The sequence below is a fragment of the Mustela nigripes genome, chromosome 1 (assembly GCF_022355385.1).
Source record: "Mustela nigripes isolate SB6536 chromosome 1, MUSNIG.SB6536, whole genome shotgun sequence".
Classification (NCBI taxonomy): domain Eukaryota; kingdom Metazoa; phylum Chordata; class Mammalia; order Carnivora; family Mustelidae; genus Mustela; species Mustela nigripes.
The window spans coordinates 100,243,898-100,266,661 of record NC_081557.1 but is presented as its reverse complement, the minus strand read 5'-3'; the positions used below and the strand labels follow the sequence as shown (position 1 = coordinate 100,266,661).

The 22,764-nt window shown below is 47.1% G+C and overlaps 2 protein-coding genes across 11 annotated transcripts in view; one reads left to right on the top strand and one right to left on the bottom strand.

Annotated features, from left to right (window-relative positions):
• SLC35F2 (solute carrier family 35 member F2) overlaps window positions 1-14,312 on the bottom strand; it is a 49,661-nt gene extending 35,349 nt beyond the window's left edge. Inside the window, exon 1 of one of the 2 annotated variants that reach the window (XM_059418151.1) lies at window positions 14,115-14,312. In XM_059418151.1, the coding sequence (XP_059274134.1) occupies window positions 14,115-14,224 (110 nt within the window). In that variant the 5' untranslated portion in view covers window positions 14,225-14,312. Of the gene's footprint in view, window positions 1-13,746; window positions 14,010-14,114 lie in introns of those variants that run through there. The other variant, XM_059418162.1, reaches the window with a different exon arrangement.
• Window positions 14,313-14,759: 447 nt separating this feature from the next.
• The window catches only part of RAB39A (RAB39A, member RAS oncogene family), a 67,979-nt gene continuing 59,974 nt past the window's right edge, over window positions 14,760-22,764 (top strand). For 6 of the 9 annotated variants that reach the window (XR_009407549.1, XR_009407550.1, XR_009407552.1 and 3 more), the window contains exons 1-2: window positions 14,760-15,039; window positions 21,469-21,527. The gene's annotated coding sequence lies outside the window, so the exon portion shown is untranslated. Of the gene's footprint in view, window positions 15,128-21,468; window positions 21,528-22,103; window positions 22,666-22,764 lie in introns of those variants that run through there. The other 3 variants (XR_009407547.1, XR_009407553.1, XR_009407546.1) reach the window with 3 other exon arrangements.

Genomic DNA, 22,764 nt, shown 5'->3' with positions numbered 1-22,764 from the left:
TCCCTCCTTCGCCCTCTGCCCCTCCCCCACCACGTGCTCTCTCTAAAATTAATAAATAAATTTTTTTTTTTTTTTTTAAATCCTAACCAAGGAACTCTGAGACCTTCCAGGTTTGGTGAGCACACTGAGGTGCTAGGAGGGTGAAGTTCCCTGCCCTTTTCCTTCCCCACTACCTCGCCCTATGCATCTCTTCTACCTGGCTGTTTCTGAGTTGTACCTTTTCATCATCAACTGGTAATTTAATAAATAAACTGTTTCCCTGAGTTTTGTGAGCTGCTCTAGCAAATCACTGAACCCAAGGCAGAGGTCGTGGGAGCCTCTGATTTGCAGTTGGTCAGTCAGAAGTACAAGGTGCCAACCTGGCAATCTTGACCAGTGTCTGAAGTTGGGGGTAGGGAGCTGGGGGAGGGCAACCTTGGGGGACCCCTTCACCTGTGCTACCTCCAGGCAGTGTCATAACTAAAACATAAGACACCCCTTCTGTCTGGAGAACAGTATCTAGTACTGTTACTGTCATGGTTGTAGTTACTATTTAATTACTGCTGTGACTGTTAACACTGTTACTCTTAACAGTGAGAACAGTATCTAATACCCCGAGTGCACTCTTTCTATATACCAGGTCCTGTCCTAACAATTGCAGGATTTCACAGTCCTGTTTCATTCAATCCTCCCAACAGTCCTAAGAGGTAGGTGCTCTGTTGTTGGTTTTTATAACGAAACTGAGGCACAGAGATGTCACACATCATGCCCAGTATCACACAGCTAGCGAATGGCAGAACCTGGAGAGCAACCCAATAAGAGTGGGTTCCTCGTCTCTGTCGCACAGGAGTACGCTGCTGGCATCTAGCTGGGACTCAGAAAACCTTTTTCATTATCTCAACAAAAGTGAGGTAGCTTCATAAAAATAACGGCGGGGCCAGCGCCATACTAAGTGTTTATCTGTGTTACTCCACTTAAAACTCACAAAACGGGTGCCTGGTGGCTCAGTCGTTTAAGCATCTGCCTTCAGCTCAGGTCATGATCTCAGGGTCCTGGGATCAAGTCCCACATCGAGCTCCCTGTTCGCCGGGGAGTCTGCTTATCAGTCTCTCTTTTCTCCCTCCCTCTCTCAAACACCTTCTGCCTGCTGCTCCCCCTGCTTGTACTCTCACTCTGTCAAATAAATAAATAAAACCTTTTTAATAAATAAATAAATAAAACTCACGAAACCTCTCCTGGGATAGGGATCACGTGTACACGCCTGCCCGAGTGAGAAATGTCCCTGAGATCAGAAAATCACCAAGTCTCTGTTTTCCCCCATTCTACCCACTGCCTCCCTGATGATAACAAAAATAAATCCTGTAATATGTAAGATTCTGACACCACGCGAGGAGATCAAGTGATACAAATTATCCTGCATCTCTAACAGTTGGCACAGCTTAGCACCACCCATTTGATGGTGTGTTTGATCTTAATAAGTGGTATTCTCATGGAAACAAGAGAGGACATAATATCTATAAACGATAGCCTCCCTCTGTCCTCTGACGTGGGACTGGTTGAAATGAGAAAGCATGAAACACGTGGGCACATTGCCGATTCTCTTTGGTTACCTGTGACAGGACTGTGAATCCTACAGCCTCGACAGATGTGGGGACAGGGGTAGCATTAACTGTGGTCAGTATGTGAGGACTGGCCTCTCACCTCCAGGACCCTCCCAACCCCCAGACACCTCTGTGAGAATTCAGCCGGAGGCACCAACGGGAACCTGCTCCAGAGGCCAGGAACAGGAGCCCCAGACGGGCGGGCAAGGAGGGTGCAGGGGTGGGGGAAGGGCGGATTCTCAAGGACGGGCTTAGTCCGGGCCAAGCAATACCCTGCTGTTTCGAGAGTCAGGATGATGACATTTACAACAGGTGCGCCTCCCTCTCTCCACCCACCCAGGTCTGGCAGACACGGAAGGAAACAGACTAACCCTGTTCTCAGCAAGCAGCCAAGAAGCCACAGACCATCAAACTCTAAATTCCGATGACTGCCTTCTCGAGGAGGCTACATCAGAAGTTCCGAAGGGCCATTGTTTTTTTTTTTTAACTGTTGTAAAATCTCAATGAGCCTTCCTGCAGATGATCAAAACAAAACTGCTGGTTTCTGCATTGGCTTAAACCATCAAAGGCGATCCTGGAGTGAGGACAAGCAACCAGTGGGCAGTTAAAAGAAGGAAACGAACAGCAGCCAGAGCACAGACAGAAAACCCCCATGTGGCAGGGTTCTGGGCCCCAGCCCTGCCCCCGCCCTCTGCGGTTTGGCACATTCTCCTCCTCAAACTCTGTGAGGCTGTAAAAACTCTGTTTTACCTACACCAGTGGGGAGCTGCATTTCTCACTAATACACTCATCAAACATCAACCAGGCACTAGAAAAGAGCAATCTGAGTCTGCTCTAGAAAGTTCCTGGCACTTGGCCTGGAGGGATGGGGAGGCGGAGGCGGAAGGGAGATTTCCTGTGAGCTTGTGAGCTTTTCAACCCTCCACAAGGGCTCACACCAGAAAAACTCACTCCCCTCCTTAGTCAGCTTCCCTGCTCCTGATTTAACCCAGCCAACTCTCAAGCTTTTCAACAGAATGCCTGTATTAGGCAAAGAGAAGTAAATCACCATTTGTGGGGAACCTGAAGCCAACCCCAACTTTTTCGACTCTCAGGGGGTATCCTTAAAATCCATGTAAATTGCACCGTGTATAGGGCAAACCATTTATTATAAAAACAACGTGCAAAACATGGTTCTTTTTTTTTTTTTTAAGATTTTATTTACTTATTTAACAGAGAGAGACCAAGCAGGGGGAGCTGCAGAGGGAGAGGGAGAAGCTGGTTCCCTGCTAAGCAGGGAGCCTGATGCAGAGCTCAATCCCAGGACCCCAAGATCATGACCTGAGCCGAAGGCCGACACTTTCCCCACTGAGTCACCCAGGCATCCCTCAACATGGCTCTTCCACAGGTAATAGGGGCATCTTTCCAAAGCGGAAACACGAAGGCCTATGAACAGAGCCCCACGTGCACCGGGGATCAGGGATGTGCAGATTAGAGACACCTTTTATATTCATTGGACTCAGAAGTTTAAAAGTCTAATAATACCAAGTGTTAGAAAGGATGTTTATTCTCATACTCAGCGGGTGGCTTCGTAAACTGGTACAACCGCTTCGGGAACAGTTCAGCATTCTGTGAAGTTGAAGTCACCTGCCCTAGCATCTAGCTGTCCGCACCCCCGCCCACCCTCAGATACTCTGTATGCATGGGTGTGTGTGTATGTGTGTGTGTGTGTATCAGAAGTGCTGGGCACCTGGGTGGCTTAGGCAGTTGGGCTCAGACTCTTGATTTTGGCTCAGGTCGTGATCTCAGGGTCATGAGCTGGAGCCCCACATCGGGCTCTGCGTTGAGCGTGGAACCTGCTGAAGATTCTTTCCCTCTCCCTCTGCCCTTCTTCCCACTCATGCTTTCTTTCTCTCACTTGCTTGGGGGGAAAAAAAAAAGAAGTACGTATACGTGATCAATAGAAGACATATAGCAGACTGTTCCTGGAAGTCCTGTTCACTATAAGAAAAAACCTGGAAAAAACCCAAATGCCCATTAACTGAATTAATAAAGTACAGTTTATGCACAGGAAAGAATATTACATAGAGTCCAAGTGAGGGTTCCTGCAGCATTAGGCAACTGCACAGATCAATCTTGGCAGTGTGACACGGAAGGGGAACTAAATCACGACAGACTGTTTATAGTATGATACCCTTTTAATAAAGTAAAAGAAAAGACAGTAAAAGCATACTTTTTAGAAATTCACAGAGGAACAGGGTGAAACCTCGTTGCCCTCCTTCCTGCTGTGTAATCATGTGACTCTGAGGGAAATACCTGACCCCTCCATGCCTCAGTTTCCACGTGTGTCCAATGAGGCTGCCAATGACAGCATTATAATGCTTACCGCAGAAATTTACTGTAGGACGACACTGACAAGCCTCTCTGAGGTCCCGGAACAGGGAGGTTGCTCTAAGTTCACCAACTCAGCTTTACCCAACAAAGACTTTATTTTATATTATTAATTTTTTTTTTTTTTAACTTTGGCTTGATACCACTGTGGAAAGCTTAAGAAATGGTCCTTGTAGACACTTTTTTTTTTTTTTAAGATTTTATTTTTGGGCTCTCTGCTCAGCAGGGAGCCTGCTTCCCCCTCTTTCTCTGCCTGCCTCTCTGCCTACTTGTGATCTCTCTCTCTCTCTGTCAAATAAATAAAATCTTTTTAAAATTTTTTTATTTTTTAAGTAATCTCTACACCCAACGTGGGGCCTGAACCCACAACCCCGAGATCAAGAGTCACATGCTCCCCTGACTGAGCCAGCCAGACGCCCCTCTTCTAAACTCTTCCAAGCAGGGTTGTCCCAGTACGACTCTGGCTAGCTGGACATCACACACCATAATACCGGCCTCAGACTCACTAAGGATTTGTTGGACTGAAGAAACGGAGTCAGTATGTTCCTTAAGCATGCTAGCTTGCAAGAAATGACTAGAAAGAGGTTTGGGACTTAACTATGATTTTTTCATAGACTCTCTCTCTGCCTCATTTACACAAGTAGTCAAATTTTTGTGCTGTATCGCTTATCTGATGACTTTAATTAACACAGACATCTGTCACCATTTAAAAATAAAAGACCTCAAATCTATGGACTAAAAATTTCTATAATTTATTAAAATGAAAATTATTTAAATCTTTATTCATGGCCCACTAATACTTTCACCACAAGCAATTCTGAGAAATCGGGTTATCTGGTTTCTACAGGATCAGCACAGAAGTCTTCATTTAGAAAAAATGCAGACTTCCGGAGATATGTTCAGTAACACAGAAAAAAATCACATGTGACAACTGTATAAAAAAAAAAAAAAAGACAAATAATTGACTTCACTGGCCCCTGAACATATTCTTATTACTGCCGCTCAGCAGAATAATTAAACTTCACGAGAATAATCCTGAATGGTGAAGAAAAGGTGTTATGAATACGCGTTACTAAAAGGTGAATAGTCTCATACATATGTTTTAAATATGCCATAAAGGGGGTGCCTGGGTGGCTCAGTGGGTTAAAGCCTCTGCCTTTGGCTCAGGTCGTGATCCCAGGGTCCTGGGATCGAGGCCCACATCGGGCTCTCTGCTTGGCAGGGAGCCTGCTTCCCCCTCTCTCTCTGCCTGCCTCTCTGCCTACTTGTGATTTCTGTCAAATAAATAAATAAAATCTTAATAAATAAATAAGTAAATATGCCATAAAGACTTTCTTTCTTTCTTTCTTTCTTTCTTTCTTTTTTAAGAGAGGGAGAGAGGTAGGGGAAGGGGCAGAGGGAGAGGAAGAGAGTCTCGTGAGCAACCTCCACGCCCAGCACAGAGTCCAAGGTGGGGTTCAATCTCACGACCCTGAGATCATGACCTGAGCTCACATCGAGAGTCAGACACTTGACCGGCTGAGCCACTCAGGTGCCCCTACCACGAAGATATTTAAATAATGTTTTGTTTTTTTCTGGGCAAAATCTCAGGATTAGTTGCAAATACACCCACAAAATAGCGGCATGCCCTCGAAAGCTGTCCAATACAGATCAATAAAATGTGGAAGAACTGCTGCCCCAAATCATGAATTAGTTTACAGAAGTGAGTCATCCATTTCATGCCTAAAGCCACTCAACTGGATTTTAAAGTAAACTTTAATACTCAAAAGAGTGCGTTTTAAGTAACCTGCAAATTCACCTATGTGAAAGGATCCGTTTTTCTCTGATGATCCTCAATAAATAATACTATAAGGAAGGCTTTATACCTTTTTTTTAATAAACTTACCCAAACTTACATACACAAGCAGTTACCCTGGGAGGCAACTCACTTCTTCCCCAGACGCGGCTACCGTCCAGGGCAAACAGCCCGCTTGAACCTCAGCCCTAACACCGGAATCTGATCAACAAGTCCCGCCGCCCGCAGGCTAGCACTGTTCCTAGAAATCCAGAGCCATGGCTTTGGGTCAAAGCCAGGCACGACGTCAGCTGTACCGGTATTTCAGACGAACTGCCATCCCCAGCCTTAACACATTCTCCCAGGCTGGTGATGACGACCCCTATGGCCCAATACGGTCCATGCAATGAGTGAGGAACGGGGCCAGAAGGAGATGGACGAAGGGCCCGGAAACCAAGACGTGTGTGAAGAGAGGGAAGAAAACCGCCCGACTCGGGGCCATCTACAGGGTCTCTACGCAGCCCGAAGAGGGGGGATAAGACAACCCTCCGTGGAGGAAGCTACAGGTGGGAAGGTGTGTGCAGGCGATCACAGGCTCGTTGCTATCCTCAGAGACAGACATTCTGGGAGAGGGATGATGAGCCCGGAGAGGCATGGGGGCCAGTGACGGGCGACCTCTGTCGTTCGTGTCAGGGTTGGCCCTCCTAAAAGGACAAATACTGCGTGACAGCACTTCCATGAGGGACAGAGAATAGTCAGTTCATAGAGACAGACAGAAGCGGGACGGTGTTTACCCGCGGCTGAGGAGAGAGGGGGACACGGAGTTAGCATTCGACAGGGACAGGGTTTCTGTACGGGACGAATAACAAATTCTTGAAGTGGACAGTGGTGATGGGTTTATAACACTGTAAATGTACTTCACGTGACTGAATTGTACCCTTAAAAATGGTTACAGTGGGTGCCTGAGTGGCTCAGTGGGTTAAGCCTCTGCCTTCGGCTCAGGTCATGATCTCAGGGTCCTGGGATCGAGCCCCGCATCGGGCTCTCTGCTCAGTGGGGAGTCTGCTTCCTCCTCTCTCTCTGCCTGCCTCTCTGCCTGCTTGTGATCTCTCTGTCAAATAAATAAATAAAACCTTTTAAAAAATGGTTACAAAGGTAAATTTTATGATTTATATTTTACCACAATGAAAACCACTAAAAATGTAATCATTGTGTTCGGAGGAAGAAGGAGGAGGAGGAGGAGGCACAGGAAGGGGGGATGGGAACCCCCCCCACAGCCGGAGCTCTATCCCATCACCAGTTGCTCTCAGACTTTTTAGCTTCAGAACCCTTTCTGCAACCAACCGGCATAAAAACCTAACCACACACCAGGCAGAGCAACAGATCTGATGGGTGCCAGAGACCAGCCCAGGAGCCCACCAGGTCCCAACCTGCCCCACAAGAGCCCCTGAGGAGTCTCCAGGGAACCCCAAAAGCACTCTGGTTTGCAAACCCGGTGCAGGTCCCCAGAGGAAGCTGAACAGGATGCAATGGGATTTCTGAAAGAGTAAAGCAGGTCTGGTCCTTAAGATCAAAGGAAACTGTCCTGAGTCTGCCTCTCAGCCGCGCCTGGGGGCAGGGTACTGACCTGCCACCAACAGGACTAAAAATATTTGCACAGGATTGTTGTAAGACCTGGTGGATGAAGGGAAGTCAGACGCCTGACACGGGTGAATTCTCACTTGACGGCAGCTCTGACAGCGTCCGGTGTTATACGGCAGCACTGCAGGGAGATGCTGCGGCAGGAAGTGCACGGATGGCCGCTGGGACAAGTCCACGCGAGAGACGACAGAGGCCCGCTCTGAAGTCCTGAGCGCAGGGACTGAAGGGGGAGGTGGACCCTGGAAATAGCCCGGAAGTGCTGTCAGGATGGGGAATTGGGGCACTGGGGGGCAGAGTGGGTTGGGCTTGGTTTGGGTGGGTGGTGGGCTCCGGGTCATGAGATCATGCGATCGAGCTCCGTGTCTCCCTAAGCAGAGTGGGCTCGTCCCTCGTCCTCCCCCTCGGCCCCTCCCCATGCTCTCTCTCTCTCTCAAATAAATATATAAATTAAAAAAAAAAAAGAAAAAGAAAAAGATGAAGCAGCCATCAAAAAAAAAAAAGAAAAGAAAAAAGAAAAAAGAATTCTTGTAATTTGCAACGATGTAGATGGAACTAGAGGGTATTATGTTAAGCAAAATAAGTGAGTCAGTCAGATAGGGACAATTATCAGATGACCTCTCCGATACGAGGAACTTCAGAAGCAGGGTAGGGCGCCGTGGGGGGTAGGGAGGGAAAAAAATGAACAAGATGGGACCGAGGAGGGAGGCAAACCCTAAGAGACTCTTCATCTCAGGAAACAAACTGAGGGCTGCTGGGGGGGGGGGGGCGGGAGGGACGGGGCGATGGGTGATGGACACTGCGGAGGGCATGTGTTCCGGGGAGTGCTGGGAATTGTGTGAGCCTGACGATTCACAGACCTGTTACCACGCCCCCTCCCCCCAACAAACAATACATTATATGTTAATGATAAAAAAAAATTTTTAAAGAAAGAGAATAAGGTGGGAATAAGCACTGGAAAGCCATCCTCTCATTCATGGCCCAATCAGCTTGAAGAAAGGAGCAGAGATCAGCAGGAGTAACTCAAAGGTTGTGTGTGCAGCTGCTCTGCAGGAGGGAGAGGACGGCAGTCTGGGGCAGACACCTGCAGGGGCCCAGTCAGGGCACGCTGGAGTGAAGTGACGTCCACCCTCATCCACCCTCACCTCCGTCCCACGCTGCATGGGGACACTGACCGCCTGTCCCTTTACCAACTCCCTGCCGCACTGAGAAGCTAATAAAAAGGTACACACTGTCCAGCCAAAAATCATTCCTCCACCCACCCCCTCCCTCCAAGCTCTTAAAGCTTGTGGGCCACAACCCAGAGAGATGGCCTCCTCCTCTTTCCAGAGCAGCTGCCAGGATTCTAGAACAGCCTGCCAGCAGGGCCCAGAACAGCACAGTGAGATCAGTGAGCAGTGAAGCTGGTGCCCACAGAGGCCCCATCCTGGGGTTCATCCCCTCTCTCCTCCTTAATCACCTGGCAGGACGCACCTGAGCCCGGCCACTGGCTCTTCCCCAGCACAGAAGGAGACATGCAGGAGCACGCTGGTCACCCTGTGGTTTGTGGAGGCTACGGGTTGGAAACTGCATGGGTGGCCAGCCCCGGAGGGCCGTGGGAGCACAGACGGCTCTGTGCGGGCGCCTGGGTGGCTCGGTGGGCTGAGCACCTGACTCTTGACTTAGGCTCAGTTGTGATTTCAGGGTCCTGAGATCGAGCCCTTCGTGGGGCTCTGTACTCAGCAGGGAGTCTGCTTAGGATTCTCTCCCTCCGCCCCTCCCCCCACTCACCCTCCCTCACCCTCTCTCTCTCTCACAAATAAATAATCTTAAAAGAAAAGAAAAGAGATCTATTATAAAATTCCTATGGGGGGGCACCTGGGTGGCTCAGTCGGTTAAGCGTCTGCCTTCAGCTCAGGTCATTATCCAGGGTCCAGGGATGGAGCCCAAGGTCAGGCTCCCCCGCTTCTCCCTCTCTGCCTGCTGCTCCCCCTGCTTGTATGCATGCTCTCACGCTCTCTCTCTCTCTGTCAAATAAATAAGTAAAATCTTAAAAAAATAATAAAAGATAAAAAATAAAATTCCTGTTGGGAACTAAGGATTCATTCAATCATCTGGTGTTCATCATGTATCTAAAATAAGGTAGGCACTGTGCTCAGCAGAGTAGACAACAGTGACTAAAAAGTAAGTAGCACTTCTCCTCTCCTGGTGTCAGTAGAGGGGACAGATGTGAATTAAATAATCTCACGGAGGCAAGGGAGAAGGAAGGAGGTATGTTGGAGACGGGCAGGATCTAGAGTTCCTCAGTTCTGCACTTACACGAGCCACAGAAAGCCACTTACATCCTTGCTTACGTGACCTTAAGGAACGGTCCCGCTTGGCAGAGCTGCAAGCCACCCAGAGACGTTGCTGTGCCCACAAGGAACCCTCAGGACATGTCTGTCCCATCAACGGATGAAGGCTCTACAGTTCACCACTAAACGACGCCTTCAAAAACTCCTGGGCCTTCACGTTTGAAAGGAGGAAACTGAGCAGAAGGGAGAAGCCCAAGGGCCAGGGCCGTTGCCAGACAATCACAGGTGTGCACAGTGCACAGGTGTCCACAGACCGAAGACTAGTGGCCTTGCCTCCTCACGCCCACGCCCCCCTCACACCAAGCGACTTGCAGTTCCTTAAGCAAAACACTCTTCCTCTCCTAGTTCACCTGGAAAACTCCTATTAATGCCTCCAATTCCTGATCACCCTCTCGGCCACATTTTCCAACCCTACCTCACCCTGGTGACCTTGATTTCTGCCTTCCTTCGTGCCCTCTGTACTTGTGCTCACCTCTACTAAACGCGACTCGATCATGAACTCTCTCAAACTAAACCCTAGTCATCTCTTGTAGGCCAGAGAGGGGTCTAGAACCTAGAACACCACAGAGGCTCGAGGTGTAGCAAATGAAAGAACAAATGAACGCATGTCCTGCATTGTGCTACAAAGAGAGTAGGGTAAACTCTGTGCCCTCAAAAGCTTACCATCTTAGATAACAAATAAATGAAAAGATGTAGAAAAACTAATAAGAATTAAAATATTAGCATTCTACAAGTGCCTGGGTGGCTCTTGATTTTGGCTCAGGTCATGATCTCAGGGTTGCGAGATGGAGCCCCGATTAGTGCGGAGTCCACTTGAGAGTGTCTCCCTCTCCCCATTCTGCCTAACCCTTGCTCCCTTGCACGTTCTCTCTCTTTCTCCCTGTCTCTCTAAAGTAAATAAATACTGGGGCACCTGGGTGGCTCAGGTCATGACCTCAGGGTCCTGGGTTCAAGTCCCGCATCAGGCTCCCTGCTCAATGGGTAGTCTTGCTTCTCCCTCTGCCCCTCCTCCCACTCATGTTTACACTCTCTCTCTCAAATAAAATCTTTAAAAAAATAAAATATTAGAATTCTAAGTCAACATTACACTTAGAGAAAATAAATTACTGTACCCAAAAGTCCCTTCGTATATACCATCACACATCCTCACAAAATTTAGAAATAAAAGACTTGAAAGAAACACACAAAATACAACTGTAAATACAGTTAGTGGAATGTAAAGGATTCTGATCTTGTAATACGCGACTGCATCTTTAAAATGAACGGGAACTGGGGCGCCTGGGTGGCTCAGTGGGTTAAGCCGCTGCCTTCGGCTCGGGTCATGATCTCAGGGTCCTGGGATGAGTCCCGCATCGGGCTCTCTGCTCAGCGGGGAGCCTGCTTCCTCCTCTCTCTCTGCCTGCCTCTCTGCCTACTTGTGATCTCTCTCTGTCGAATAAATAAATAAAATCTTTTTAAAATAAATAAATAAATAAATAAATAAAATAAAATGAACGGGAACTCATTTTTCATCAGTATAAAATACTGAAAATATAACCTAAAAAGGCTTACCATTTCTTCAACAGGGAAAGGACAAATACGTGAAATAAACATTGAAGATGCTTGCTAGAGATGCAAACTCGGTAGTCATGGTAAGAAATATGCATTTTTTCATATACGATTACAGTACAGGTGTTAGGACGTAAACTGCTAAATGGCATCCAATTAAATACATCTCAGGGATCCTAGGAAACCCAGAGCCTCCGGTCACAGCCGTTGTCATTTGCACGACAGCAACAAATGGCCGAAGCCCAAGTTATACCTGAAGCTGTCTCGAAAACATACAGTGCTTCTTATCGTGAATGCCTGGCGCATACTGTGTCCTCGATAAACTTTTATTGAGTGAGTGATCTGATAGTCTTATTCAAAGGGAAAAATTATCTACTAGTGAGGCAAGTTTATCAGGAGCTGGGGTTACCTAGAATACATCCTTCTCATAATGAAAATAGGCCCCAAATGTTTCCCCTGTATTTAGCACCCAGTTGCTGAAAAGGCTACTCTTTTCCCTTTTTGTGCCTGTCCCTCTATGTACAAACTATCCCGCCACATACTTCCCATGTGGTAATAACACATCCACCCATCAGCCTCCCCCATGGCTCTCTGGCTACAGCCAGCCATTCAAACTTAAATCTGGGAGGTGTGTTTTAATACCGAGAGTTTAAAACAATGAGTATAAAGGATACTGGATATCTGCTAAAGTGCATTTTTCTGATTGCTGGGTCAGATAAGGAAAAACTGCAAAGCAGAATCCGAGTGTCTGGACAGTTGCCAGAGGTAGGAATGAAAACCTTAGTGAACAAGAGTTCTGCCAACCAGGCACCGGGGTGGCTCAGTCAGTAAACCAGCCAACTCTTGATTTCAGCTCAAGTCCTGATCTCATGGGTCACGAGATCAAGCCCGACGTCCGGTTCTGCGCTCAGAAGGAGTCTGCTTGGATATTCTCTCCCTCTGCCCCTTCCCCTGTTCACACTTTGTCTCCATCTCTAAAATAAATTTTAAAAAATAACAAAATTAAGAAAGTAAATGATAAGAGGTTTTAAAAAAAAAAAAGAAAAATAACAAAATTAAAAAAGAGTTCTGCCAAACAAAAAATAAAAAAATAAATAAAGCTCCAGCCAAACATCCTTAGAATAAAGACCAATGAAAGGACGCATGCAGGGAGTGTGGCAGAAGGTAAAGGAAGCCTCAAGACCCTTGTCATCCCTCATTCATTCATGCATTTATGTGCTAAGGGTTGTCAAAGACGGAAAAAGGAAAAAGTCTTTATTCCTTCTGTGAAGGACTCCATCGATTAGAAATGTAAAATGGCCATAAACGGCTATCACACAAGGAAGAAAATAACAATGCATAAAGGAGGTACAAAAAAGTGTGTTCAGAGACAGAAGAAATCTCCTATTTAGGAAGCTATTAGATACCAGGATTTTAAAGATGAGAACATTAGGAGAAAAAAAGCAATCACTGCTAACCCTTATTCTTCTGTCTTGCTACACTGCCGTCTGCCCAATCTCAGGGCCTCTGGCACGTCCTGAAACAACACCCAGGAATGGAGAGCTGATGGCAGGCGACCACCAAACTCCACAGAGCAGTACCATGAGCCAGGCAGTGTAGTCAGCCACCTCAGCTCACAAGTTCCCCTACAAGGCACAAACTGTTATCTTCTCCAGTTTACAAGTAAGAAAATGGGGCACAGAGAAGTTAATGGGGCACAGAGAAGTTAAGTGACTTGCCCAAGGTCACCCAGCTCATAAGTGGCACAAACAGGAGCTGAGACCAGAATCTGGGCCCTTAGCCATGAAACCCATCGCTGCCTCCCAGCCGAGAACCTGTGGACATTTATCAGGACATACAGAGCTGGAGGACGCAGGCGATTTTGACCGACTTGGCCCTGTAAGCACACTCATGTATTTCCCACTATTCTTATCTGTGCAACAAAAATGTGCACACCATTCCTGACCTGGTTCTGAAAATGAGTTTTCACAATCTTTAATGGGATATTTGCTTTGTTAATCTGGGCGGGGAGGGGGAGGGTGCCTGTTTCATGAGGGGGGCAGTGGGCAGAAGTAGCTAAATCACAGTCTTGACGGGCGCTGGAGGGCACCACCCTTACGGGTCATCTCAAAATCTTGGGCAAAATGCCCAGCTTTGCTTGTTTCTTCCCCAGAGTGGCTGTAACGACAGTGTCACCCACGAAGTAGGCAAAACCACCTGATGGTGTCCACATGAACAGGCCAGGCACCGACTGCGCCATACGCAAGGCTTTGGTGACTGAGGTCCTAAGTCCTCTGCGTCTGCAGGAGGCAAGCCCCGCGGCGACCACAGAAAGGCTTTCCCCGAGCAGGGTCGCCGCCAATCCCTGAAGCACTTCGCTGTTCCCGGCGAGCACAGGGCCCTGCACCCCCTGGCCCGGAGGAGGCTGTGTCACCTCGCCTCGGGCCAGGGAGGAGGCAGGCTCCGGACGAGCTCGGGCGGGACCACAAAACTTCACCCAGATTCCTCATTCGGGTTAACTCACCGCTCCGTGGAGGACCGGGGCCCTGCCGGACCCGCCTGGCAGCGGCAGGAAGCCGGGCGCGGGCTCCCCCACCTGCCGGGCATCCCCGGGGAGCTCGTCCCCTCCCGGTCGCCGGCGACGAGGGGGAGAAGGGGGCCGGGGGTGCCGCCGAGGACCCACCTGACCGCGCCGACACGGCCGACGTCCGCCGAATCGTTTGGAACACATACCCACGATTTCCAAGAGGGCGCCGCGGCGGGAGAGCGCGCGGCGCCTCACAAAGCCAGGTGAGCCGCCACGTCCCCGCCGCACGTGCTGAGCCGCCGGACCCGGCCCGGGAGTCCGCGCGGCCGCCCCCCCGCTTCCCGGCCGGCCGCCCCCGCACTCACCAGGTGAAGAGCTGGCCTTTGAGCCCGCGCAGCAGGCTCCCCAGCGCGCCCGCCGCTCCCGGCGCGTACGGCTGCGGGACGCGGGGTCCCGCCGGCGAGGCCGCCTCCATGCAGGCTCGGCGCCCGGAACCCCCCGACGTGCCGGGGCGGGGAGGACGGGCGGGGGGGGTGGCGCCTGGGCGGCCGGCGGGACCCGGCCCCGTGCCCGCGCGCCCGCGCCCGCTCGCTCGCTCGCGTGCCTCCCTCCTCGGGCCTCGGCGGCCGCCCAGCCCTCGCCCTCCTCAGGCCTCCGGGGCGGGACCAGACAGCCGCGGACTACAGCCTGGCCCCTCCCGGGGCGCCGGAGGACACGGGGCGCTGCGCTCCCCCGCCCTGGCACTGGCGCCTCTGGGATGCGTGACACCCCACATGCGTTTCGGGGTTTTATGGGTCCCTGTTCAGAAGCGGCTCACGAGGTGAGGCGAGGCTACGCCGCGTGCCCCGACCTAAGGAGCCGTGACTTTGCAACCGCCCGAACTTTGCTAACCGGGAAGGGCCGCTGACTCCTCCCCCGCGGGCTGACGCCTCCCCCGCCCGCCGCCCTCCCTCTCTTTGACAAAAGACACTTCCATCTAAAAGGACTGAAACGCTCCGTTGGGGGCTCTTCTTTTCAATGCAAAACCTGCGTAAACGCCCACAGGGATTTTTGCGACACGCCTTCGTAGGGTGCCTCGTTCGTGAGGGTGTGCGCGGCGCGGCCCTCGGGGTGCAGGCTCGGCCGGCAGGTACCCGCGCCGCGCTCGCCGCCACCCGCGGGCGCGCACCCAGGGCCCCAGGGCGCCCGGCCACGCCTTGCGATGCCTCTGCGGGCAGAAGAGGACGAGCACCTGCGGTGGAAAAGTTCCCGATCGTCACCCACAGAAGGACCCAGAAGACCAGGGAGAAGGTATGGGACCCTTTCTCTACCTAACCACCTCCCACCCCGGGCCAGGGCGGAGGACCGAGGAGGGGTGTGAAGAAGGAGCAAAATAAAGGTAAATTCAAACGAGTTGGCAGTTCTGTGAGAAGGTTCTAAGAAAGAAAATAGATTTTGAAGAATGGAATGAAGCTTTAGGGACCCCAAGTTCAGCAGCTACAGGAACCCCCAAAGTTTAAATGAAATTATTATTTTTTAATTGTGGAGAACAAGGTCATCCAAGAGAGGGACCACGGAGTATTACGGTACAACAGCATCGCAAGGAAAAGAGCTGTGCCAAGACTTGGGAGGATTTTCTCTAGCTCTTTTTGAGTGAAAAAAGCAAGATAAAGAGGAGTATGTTTAATGTAATCTCATTTTTCTAAACCAAACAGCCCATTATACCTTATATATTGACAGTGTTGAATTCTACCTGAGCCCTGTGCTTCTGGAAGGCAGTAGCGGTTAGGAACCACCCGGGTGGCTCAGCCGGTTAAGCATCCCACCCTTGATCTCAGGGTCCTGAGATAGAGCCCCAGAAGGGGCTCCCCACACTGGGCTCCCCTGCTGGGCTCCTGGTTTCTACCTAAGATTCTCTCTCTCCCTCTCTCTGCCCCTCCCGCTGCCTGCCCCACCCCCTTGCTTTCTCAGAAAGAAAGAAAGAAAGAAAGAAAGGAATTCCCCCCTACTTTGGTATTCTTAGAAGAGGCATGCTGCAAAGAAACAGGCTTCCCCTGTGACTCAGAGAAAGACCCAGAGTTGTTCTTTTTCACCTAGGACAAAGCCAGACACGGACCCTCCAAGCTCCAGTCCTCTGCCTTGTAAATGATGGCTAAACCACTTTTCCCCACTGACCATTCAGAACAAAATACTTGTTAACTCAACTGACTACATTCCTCTTCTTCCTCCAGGCCTGGGGACTTTCACTCACCTCAGCCTGAGCCAGCTTGTAACCATCATTAATGGGTCCCTCTTGAGAACTTGGTCCCCTCAAAGTAAAATAATCTCAGGCCCAGGGGCCTGGGATTGAGCCCCACATCAAGCTCCCTGCTCCACAGGAGGCCTGCTTCTCCTTCTCCCACTCCCCTGCTTGTGCTCCCTCTCACTGCTGTGTCTCTCTGTCAAATAAATAAATGAAATCTTAAAAAAAAAGAAAAAATAGGCAAAACATTCTCTGATCTACAATTCAATTAAGCCAGGCTTCCATTCCACTCTTTCCTCGGGAGGGAAGAGTCCCTGTTCCCCTTTTGCACCAGTCCTCCCCTTCCTTCTCACAATAATTCTTTCCAATAGTCTCTTCTTACCTAAATCAGATTTTTTTTTAAAGATTTTATTTATTTATTTGACAGAGAGAAATCACAAGTAGGCAGAGAGGCAGGCAGAGAGAGAGAGGGAAGCAGGCTCCCTGCTGAGCAGAGAGTCCGATGCGGGACTCGATCCCAGGACCCTGAGACCATGACCTGAGCCGAAGGCAGCAGCTTAACCCACTGAGCCACCCAGGCGCCCCCTAAATCAGATTTTTAAAAAGATTTTACTTAAGTTATCTCCCCACCCCATGTGGGGCTTGAACTCACAACCCTCAGATCAAGAGTCTCATGTCCACCAATCTAGGCAGCCAGGCGCCCTAGATTTGTTTTTTATTTGACAATATGTCTATAGGTACGTGAGCATGGAGAAAAGTATGGGACACATGTCAACACAAGTAACCTGAAAGAAGTTAAGGGATACAGATAAGAAAACAAAACAAAACAAAACTCCAGCTTATATGATATAGTCTCTATTATATTAAAGTGTGTGTTCTAAATATGAGATTAAAAGGTAGATTTAGATGTCGGGGCAGGCTGAATAATACCCCCCACCCAAAAAAAATTCAGTTCCTAATCTCTAGAACATGAGAATATTCCTTTAAATATGCGGTGTCTCTCCCAATCGGATGGGGTCCCCAAATGTAGGGAGGGGGCCCACGATACCTGCGGTGAAAAGAGTCACCTGAAGCAAAACAAAGAAGGTAGAAGTTTCTGGAATTCACAGCAAGGGAGCTGGGAGGAAGCATATGACAGGTCAGACAGCAAAGGAGACACTGTCGGGAGCCAGTGGGTGGGTCTGTATTTAAAGAAGGAAGGTGAGGATGTATGGGAATGGAACTTACAGAATTTTCTTTGTTTGGTTACTGTGTCCAGGTGTCAATAAGCCATTGGTCAGTTAGGGTTTACAGATGTTTTCAGATGGGCTTGTGTGCATTCAGCCGCCTAAGGGCCCTTTCTCCATTCCATTGCACAAGCAAGCCTGTTGACTAAAAGCTGCCTTTACAGTACAGTGGAAGAGATTTGCAGATATGATTAAATGATAGATCTTGAGATGAGGAAATTATCCTGATTTATCTGGTGGGCTTTAACGTAGTCACACGTGTCGTGACGGGAGAAAAGCCCATAGAGATTTACAGCGGGAGAGAAAGTGACACTGAGAGAAGCAGAGATTGGGGGAATACACCTTGAAAATATACCACATTTTCAAAGCCAAGGAGTCAACAGCCATGAGAAGCTCAGAGCCTCAAGGAGGAAGTAGCACTGCCCAGTAAAGCCTCATCTATAGCCCAATAAAACTGCTTTCAAACTTCTGACCTCCAGAACCGTAAGAGAATAACTTTTGCTTTTTGAAGCTACTAGACTGGTAATGATTTGTTACAGCAGTAATAGGAAACAAGTAGTTACACTAACTTGTAGAGATCATGATACACTGTTGGGTGAAAGAAGCAAGTTACAGACTTGCAGAATAGTTGTATAGCATGATTCTGTTTTAGTAAACGCCACCTACTAAGTAACTAAGTATCTTTATGTGAAACATACACATCTATATGCGTGTATTTACCTTTGCTTCTGTTTATATGAAGAAGAAGGTATAGAAGAGTGTATACCAGGCTACTGGTCCTGTTTAAGTCACGGGAGTGATGGGAGGCGACGTGGCAGAGAGGGATAAGGGAAGAGAAACATCCTTACATTATACATCTTCATTTTGTGTTCTTACTGTAGGCATATGCTACTTTCGCAGCTTGAAAAATATTCAACTAAGACATTTTTCCCACAGGTCATGTTAATCCTAATTGAAAACGTATTAGGCTCAACATCTCACCCACACAGAAAAATGAGGTCAGGAAATAGAGTCAACCACTGATGTGGATTCTGAAGTTAAGGACAAAGTTATACGTATTTTCTAAACTGAAGATCCGCCTCAAAAAGCAATAGTAGGATGGCTCTAGCTTTGCCCCCAAAGTGAGCTCATCCCCTAACTAAAGATTATTGATCAGTGATCAGTCTATATTATTTTGGTATCAGGATTAACATATATTGAGTGGATCTGTGGGCATAGATCCACAAGGTTTTGTCAAAGGAAATTCACTAAAAATAATTATTTAGTTGTTGGGAAATTTTGTACATAATAGCCTTACTTCTTACAAGTACCAAAAAACAGCTACCACTAATTGAGCACCTACTATCTGCCGGATACTTCACAGACATTTTCAGTTCTGTTCCAGCTATCTATCGTATATATCAAATCACCCAAAACCTTAGTGGCTTCATACAATAATGCCTTTATTATCTCTTATGGTTTCTGTGAGTCAGAAATTTAGGAAGGTTTGGGCCAGTCCATCTGGTTCAAGGTCTTCCATGCATTTGCAGTCAAAAGATAGTTGAAGCTGGAAGGTGGCGGTGTTGGGGGGTGCTTGGGTGTTAGGTAGGCTGGAGCAGTGAGGGACTGACTCACCTCTCTCTTTCTTCACTTAGACCATGGGGTCTCTTGTTGTGGGCTAATTTGGACTTCCTTCCAGCCTGGTGACTTTGGGGTTATTAGTCTGCTTATATGGCAACTGGTCAACCACCCCCCAAGCTAGTGTCCCAGGAGAAAAAAAGCCGAAACATTGCTAATGTCCTCCAGCCAAAGACCACTGACAATATACATGTAGTTAAACAAGTAGAATTTATTACTCCTTGCATCAAGGGAGAACAAACCCCATGGGAGAACCATTGAGTTTCTCAGTAAGAGGATGTTAGAAAGAACCTATTATAGGATGGGCTTTGGTTGAATGATTTGAGGAACAATGTAAGGAAGCAAGGATTTGCTCTGGGTTGAATGCTGTGGGACTGGATGAGATTCTGATTGGTATCTCAATCAATGTATCTTATCTATATGGAGGGCCAGGTATGGTGGGGCTAAAACTCCAATTGGTGAAGAAGTAACAGCCACTCATTTTGACCAAAGAGAGAAGGAGGGTCAGTATTTTGTGGGTGGTGCAGTGATCCTGGCTTCTGCTTCGATAAAATTAGGAACTGACCTTGTCTTGTCTCATTTTATCATGGTCTCAGAGTAATCTTGTCTGAGGATGGTATACTCCATGAGATTATTTATGTCCAACACAAGAAAAAATGAAAAATGGCCTAGCTGTGAGTGCCAGGTCAGTTTCCAAATGTTAAAGCCTCATTTTTTTATTTTTTATTTTATTTATTTATTTATTTATTTTATTTTATTTTATTTTATTTTGGTCTTAGTAGCTCCATTTATGGCCTAGCATCAAAAGTCACATAGCATCACCTTCATAATAATCACAAGGCCATCTAGACGCAAGGATCCCTGTTTTGGATTGAATGCATGTGCCCCTCCCAAATGAGTGTGTTGAAATCTAATCCCCAGTGTGGTGGTGTCTGGAGGTGGGGTCTTTGGGAGGTAATTTAGGTCCTGAACGGAGGCCATAGAGCTGCCTCCGTGAGGATACAGTGAGCAGTCAGTAGCCTACAACCCAGACGAGGGCTCTCCCCAGATCCTGACCATGCTAGCACCTGGTTCTCAGACTAAGAGCTTCCAGAACAAAGAAATAAATGCTTGTTGTTTAAGGAAAATGGTCTATGGTAACTTGTTAAAGCAGCTCGAATAGACAAAGACAATACCCACCTGTCTATGGGAGACGTTTCACAGAGAAGTCACAGCGGGGAGAGCCTGTGGGATGGGAGATACCGTTGCAAACATCCTTGCAAAGCAGAGTCGGCCACAAATGCTTTCCAAAATGCTAGGCTTCCCAGCTCTTATCAGCTCTTTAGCCCTGTTTTTTCAGGTGAATAAGCGAAAGCTCAGAAAGATTAAGGGACTTGCCCCTGTTCTTCAGGATAGTAACTGATTCTGACATCAGTCTCCCCAGGCTGCTTCTCCAATGTAACTGACAAGCACACATGAGCCTCGTTCTCTAGATCTTCTTTTCCCTGTTTGTACAAATAATTGTAAATAAACATACTTTGAAATTTCACCCAATACAACAGACTGTCTAATAAAAGCTGTTACTGTCACATCCATATTGATTCTCATCAATCCAATAACATAAGATTGTGGTTCTCAGTGTTTAAGATTTTATATCGTGTCATTTTGTGAGGCATATTTGAACCCTAAAAATGCCATATTCGTAATGAACTACAAAGGATCAAAAAGAAGAAACATTTTCAAACAAACTACAGACATCAATGTCTAAAACTCTTTGAATCCAGGGGTGGTGGCTCAGTCAGTTAAGCATCTGACTCTTGATCGCAGCTCAGGTCTTGATCTCAGCTCAGGTCTTGATCTCAGGGTCATGAGTTCAAGCTCTTATTGGCCTCCATGCTGGGTGGGGAGGCTACTTAAAAAAAAAAGAAAGAAAAAATAGACTCTTTGAATCCAGAACTAATGTCCTTTTCATGAAAAGTAAATGGGAACTTTACAAATGCAGTCTGTATTTAACTTCCTCTTAAAGCCCTTACATAAAAAGCCTTATTTTAATACAATGGGAGTTTATTTAGTCATAACAAAGGAAATCCTGCCATTTGCCTCAACATGGATGAAACTTGAGGGCATTGTGCTAAGTGAAATAAGTCAGAAAAAGACAAATATTGCATGACCTCACTTATATGCAGAGCCTTAAAAAGGTGAACCAGAGAATAGAGTAGAATGGTGGTTCCCAGGGGCTGGGAGCTAGAAATGGGGAGATGTCAGTCAGAGTACTAACCTTCAGTTAAAAGATGAATAAGATCTTGGATCCAATGTACATCCTGGTGAGGACAGTTAGCCACACTGAACTGTAAACTTGAAATTTGCTAAGAGAACAGACCTAAAATGTTTTCATGAAAAAAAAAAAAAAAAGGAAGAAAGAATGTGAGGGAATGGGTGAGTTAATTTAACCTTAATGTGATAATCACTTTACCATATATATATATATGGATGTCAGAGGATCATACTGTACACTTCCAACTGACACAATGTTATTTGTCAATTACATCTGGATGAAGCTGGAGGAAAAACCCTTATTTTAAAAGATCCACTTTCTAGTATCCTACTGCCACTACACATGAGGCCCACAAGACCCTGTCTTGTTCTAGCTAAGCATCCTTACCTTCTCTTCCCCAGGTGTTCTAAGAATCTTGGTATCAAGCTGTCTTCGATCTGAATTGCTGGAAGTACATAAGGTACCAAAAATGAAAATGTCAGAATTATTTGTCATTAAACAGAGTAAATCAATAATACTGCATGCTTAGATGGCAACTTTGGAGAACTCACATCAAAACCATTATCTTTTGATAGGGAGTATTGTAAATCAATTGAGCAGGTATTGGTTGAATGCAAAGTATGTGCAGGCTGCAGTTCTAGATATGATCAGCAATATTCGAGACATGAAAAATACTTTTCCCTTTTCTTCCACCTTTCCTTTCTTCCCTCCCCACAAACACTTTAGAACATCTGCTCTAACCAGGTGTTCTAGGTTGGTGTAGGTGCCATGGAAATGATGGCAGGAAAAGTTTAATAATGTAGGTGGCAGGGAAATTTTAATAATGAAGAGGGCTCGGCTCTTGCCCTCGAATGGTCTAAAATTTAATAGAGAATATCTGCATGGAACCCTACAGGACCCTATTATCTCTGCAAGGAGAGAAGAGCTTGAAACATGACATTTTTCCAGGATTACTTCTTAGTCACAGCCAGTCCCCGCATCATGTCCTCTTTTCTGCGCAGTCCTGAAGGATTTCTCTTCTCTTCCCCTCTTCCAGATGCTACTGCCTGAATCCTTTCCCCTCAGATCGTCCAGCATCTGAAATAAGGACTTACGGAAATAGATGTGCAGTTGAACAACAATAAAAATTCAAAAAGGGGGGAGAGGCTCTTCAGAAGAAACCTAAAGTTTGTGGTTACCTATAGCTATTTCCTATTGCCCGGTTGCATGGTTTCAAATACTATCCAGAGGCTGACGATGCCCACATTTTTTTTTTATCTCTGGTGTGGGAATCCCCTGAGCTGGAAATTCACATGTCTGACTGCTTACTTGACACATCTACCAGGAAATCCTTAAGACATCGCGAACATGGCCCTGATGAAATTCTTTGTCTTTCAGTAACGTGTTTGTAGAGTAGCTTGAACTAGTGTATAGCTGGACTTTGTTTTGTTTTTTGATCTGATGATCTTTGTCTTTTCATCAGAGTTTAATATAGTTACACATAGAATGATTAATGGAATATTCATATTTATTTATATCAAATTACTATGTGTTTTCAACTTGTCTAACTCAATGGTACTTTTTTTTTCTCTTTCTTGCCTTCTTTTGGTTTGGCTATATTTTTTTCCCTATTTATTTGTAAGTTATATAACTTCATATGTTGATAAATGTTTATGTATAAGTTATATAACTATGTTTATTCTTTTGGGTTGCCCTAG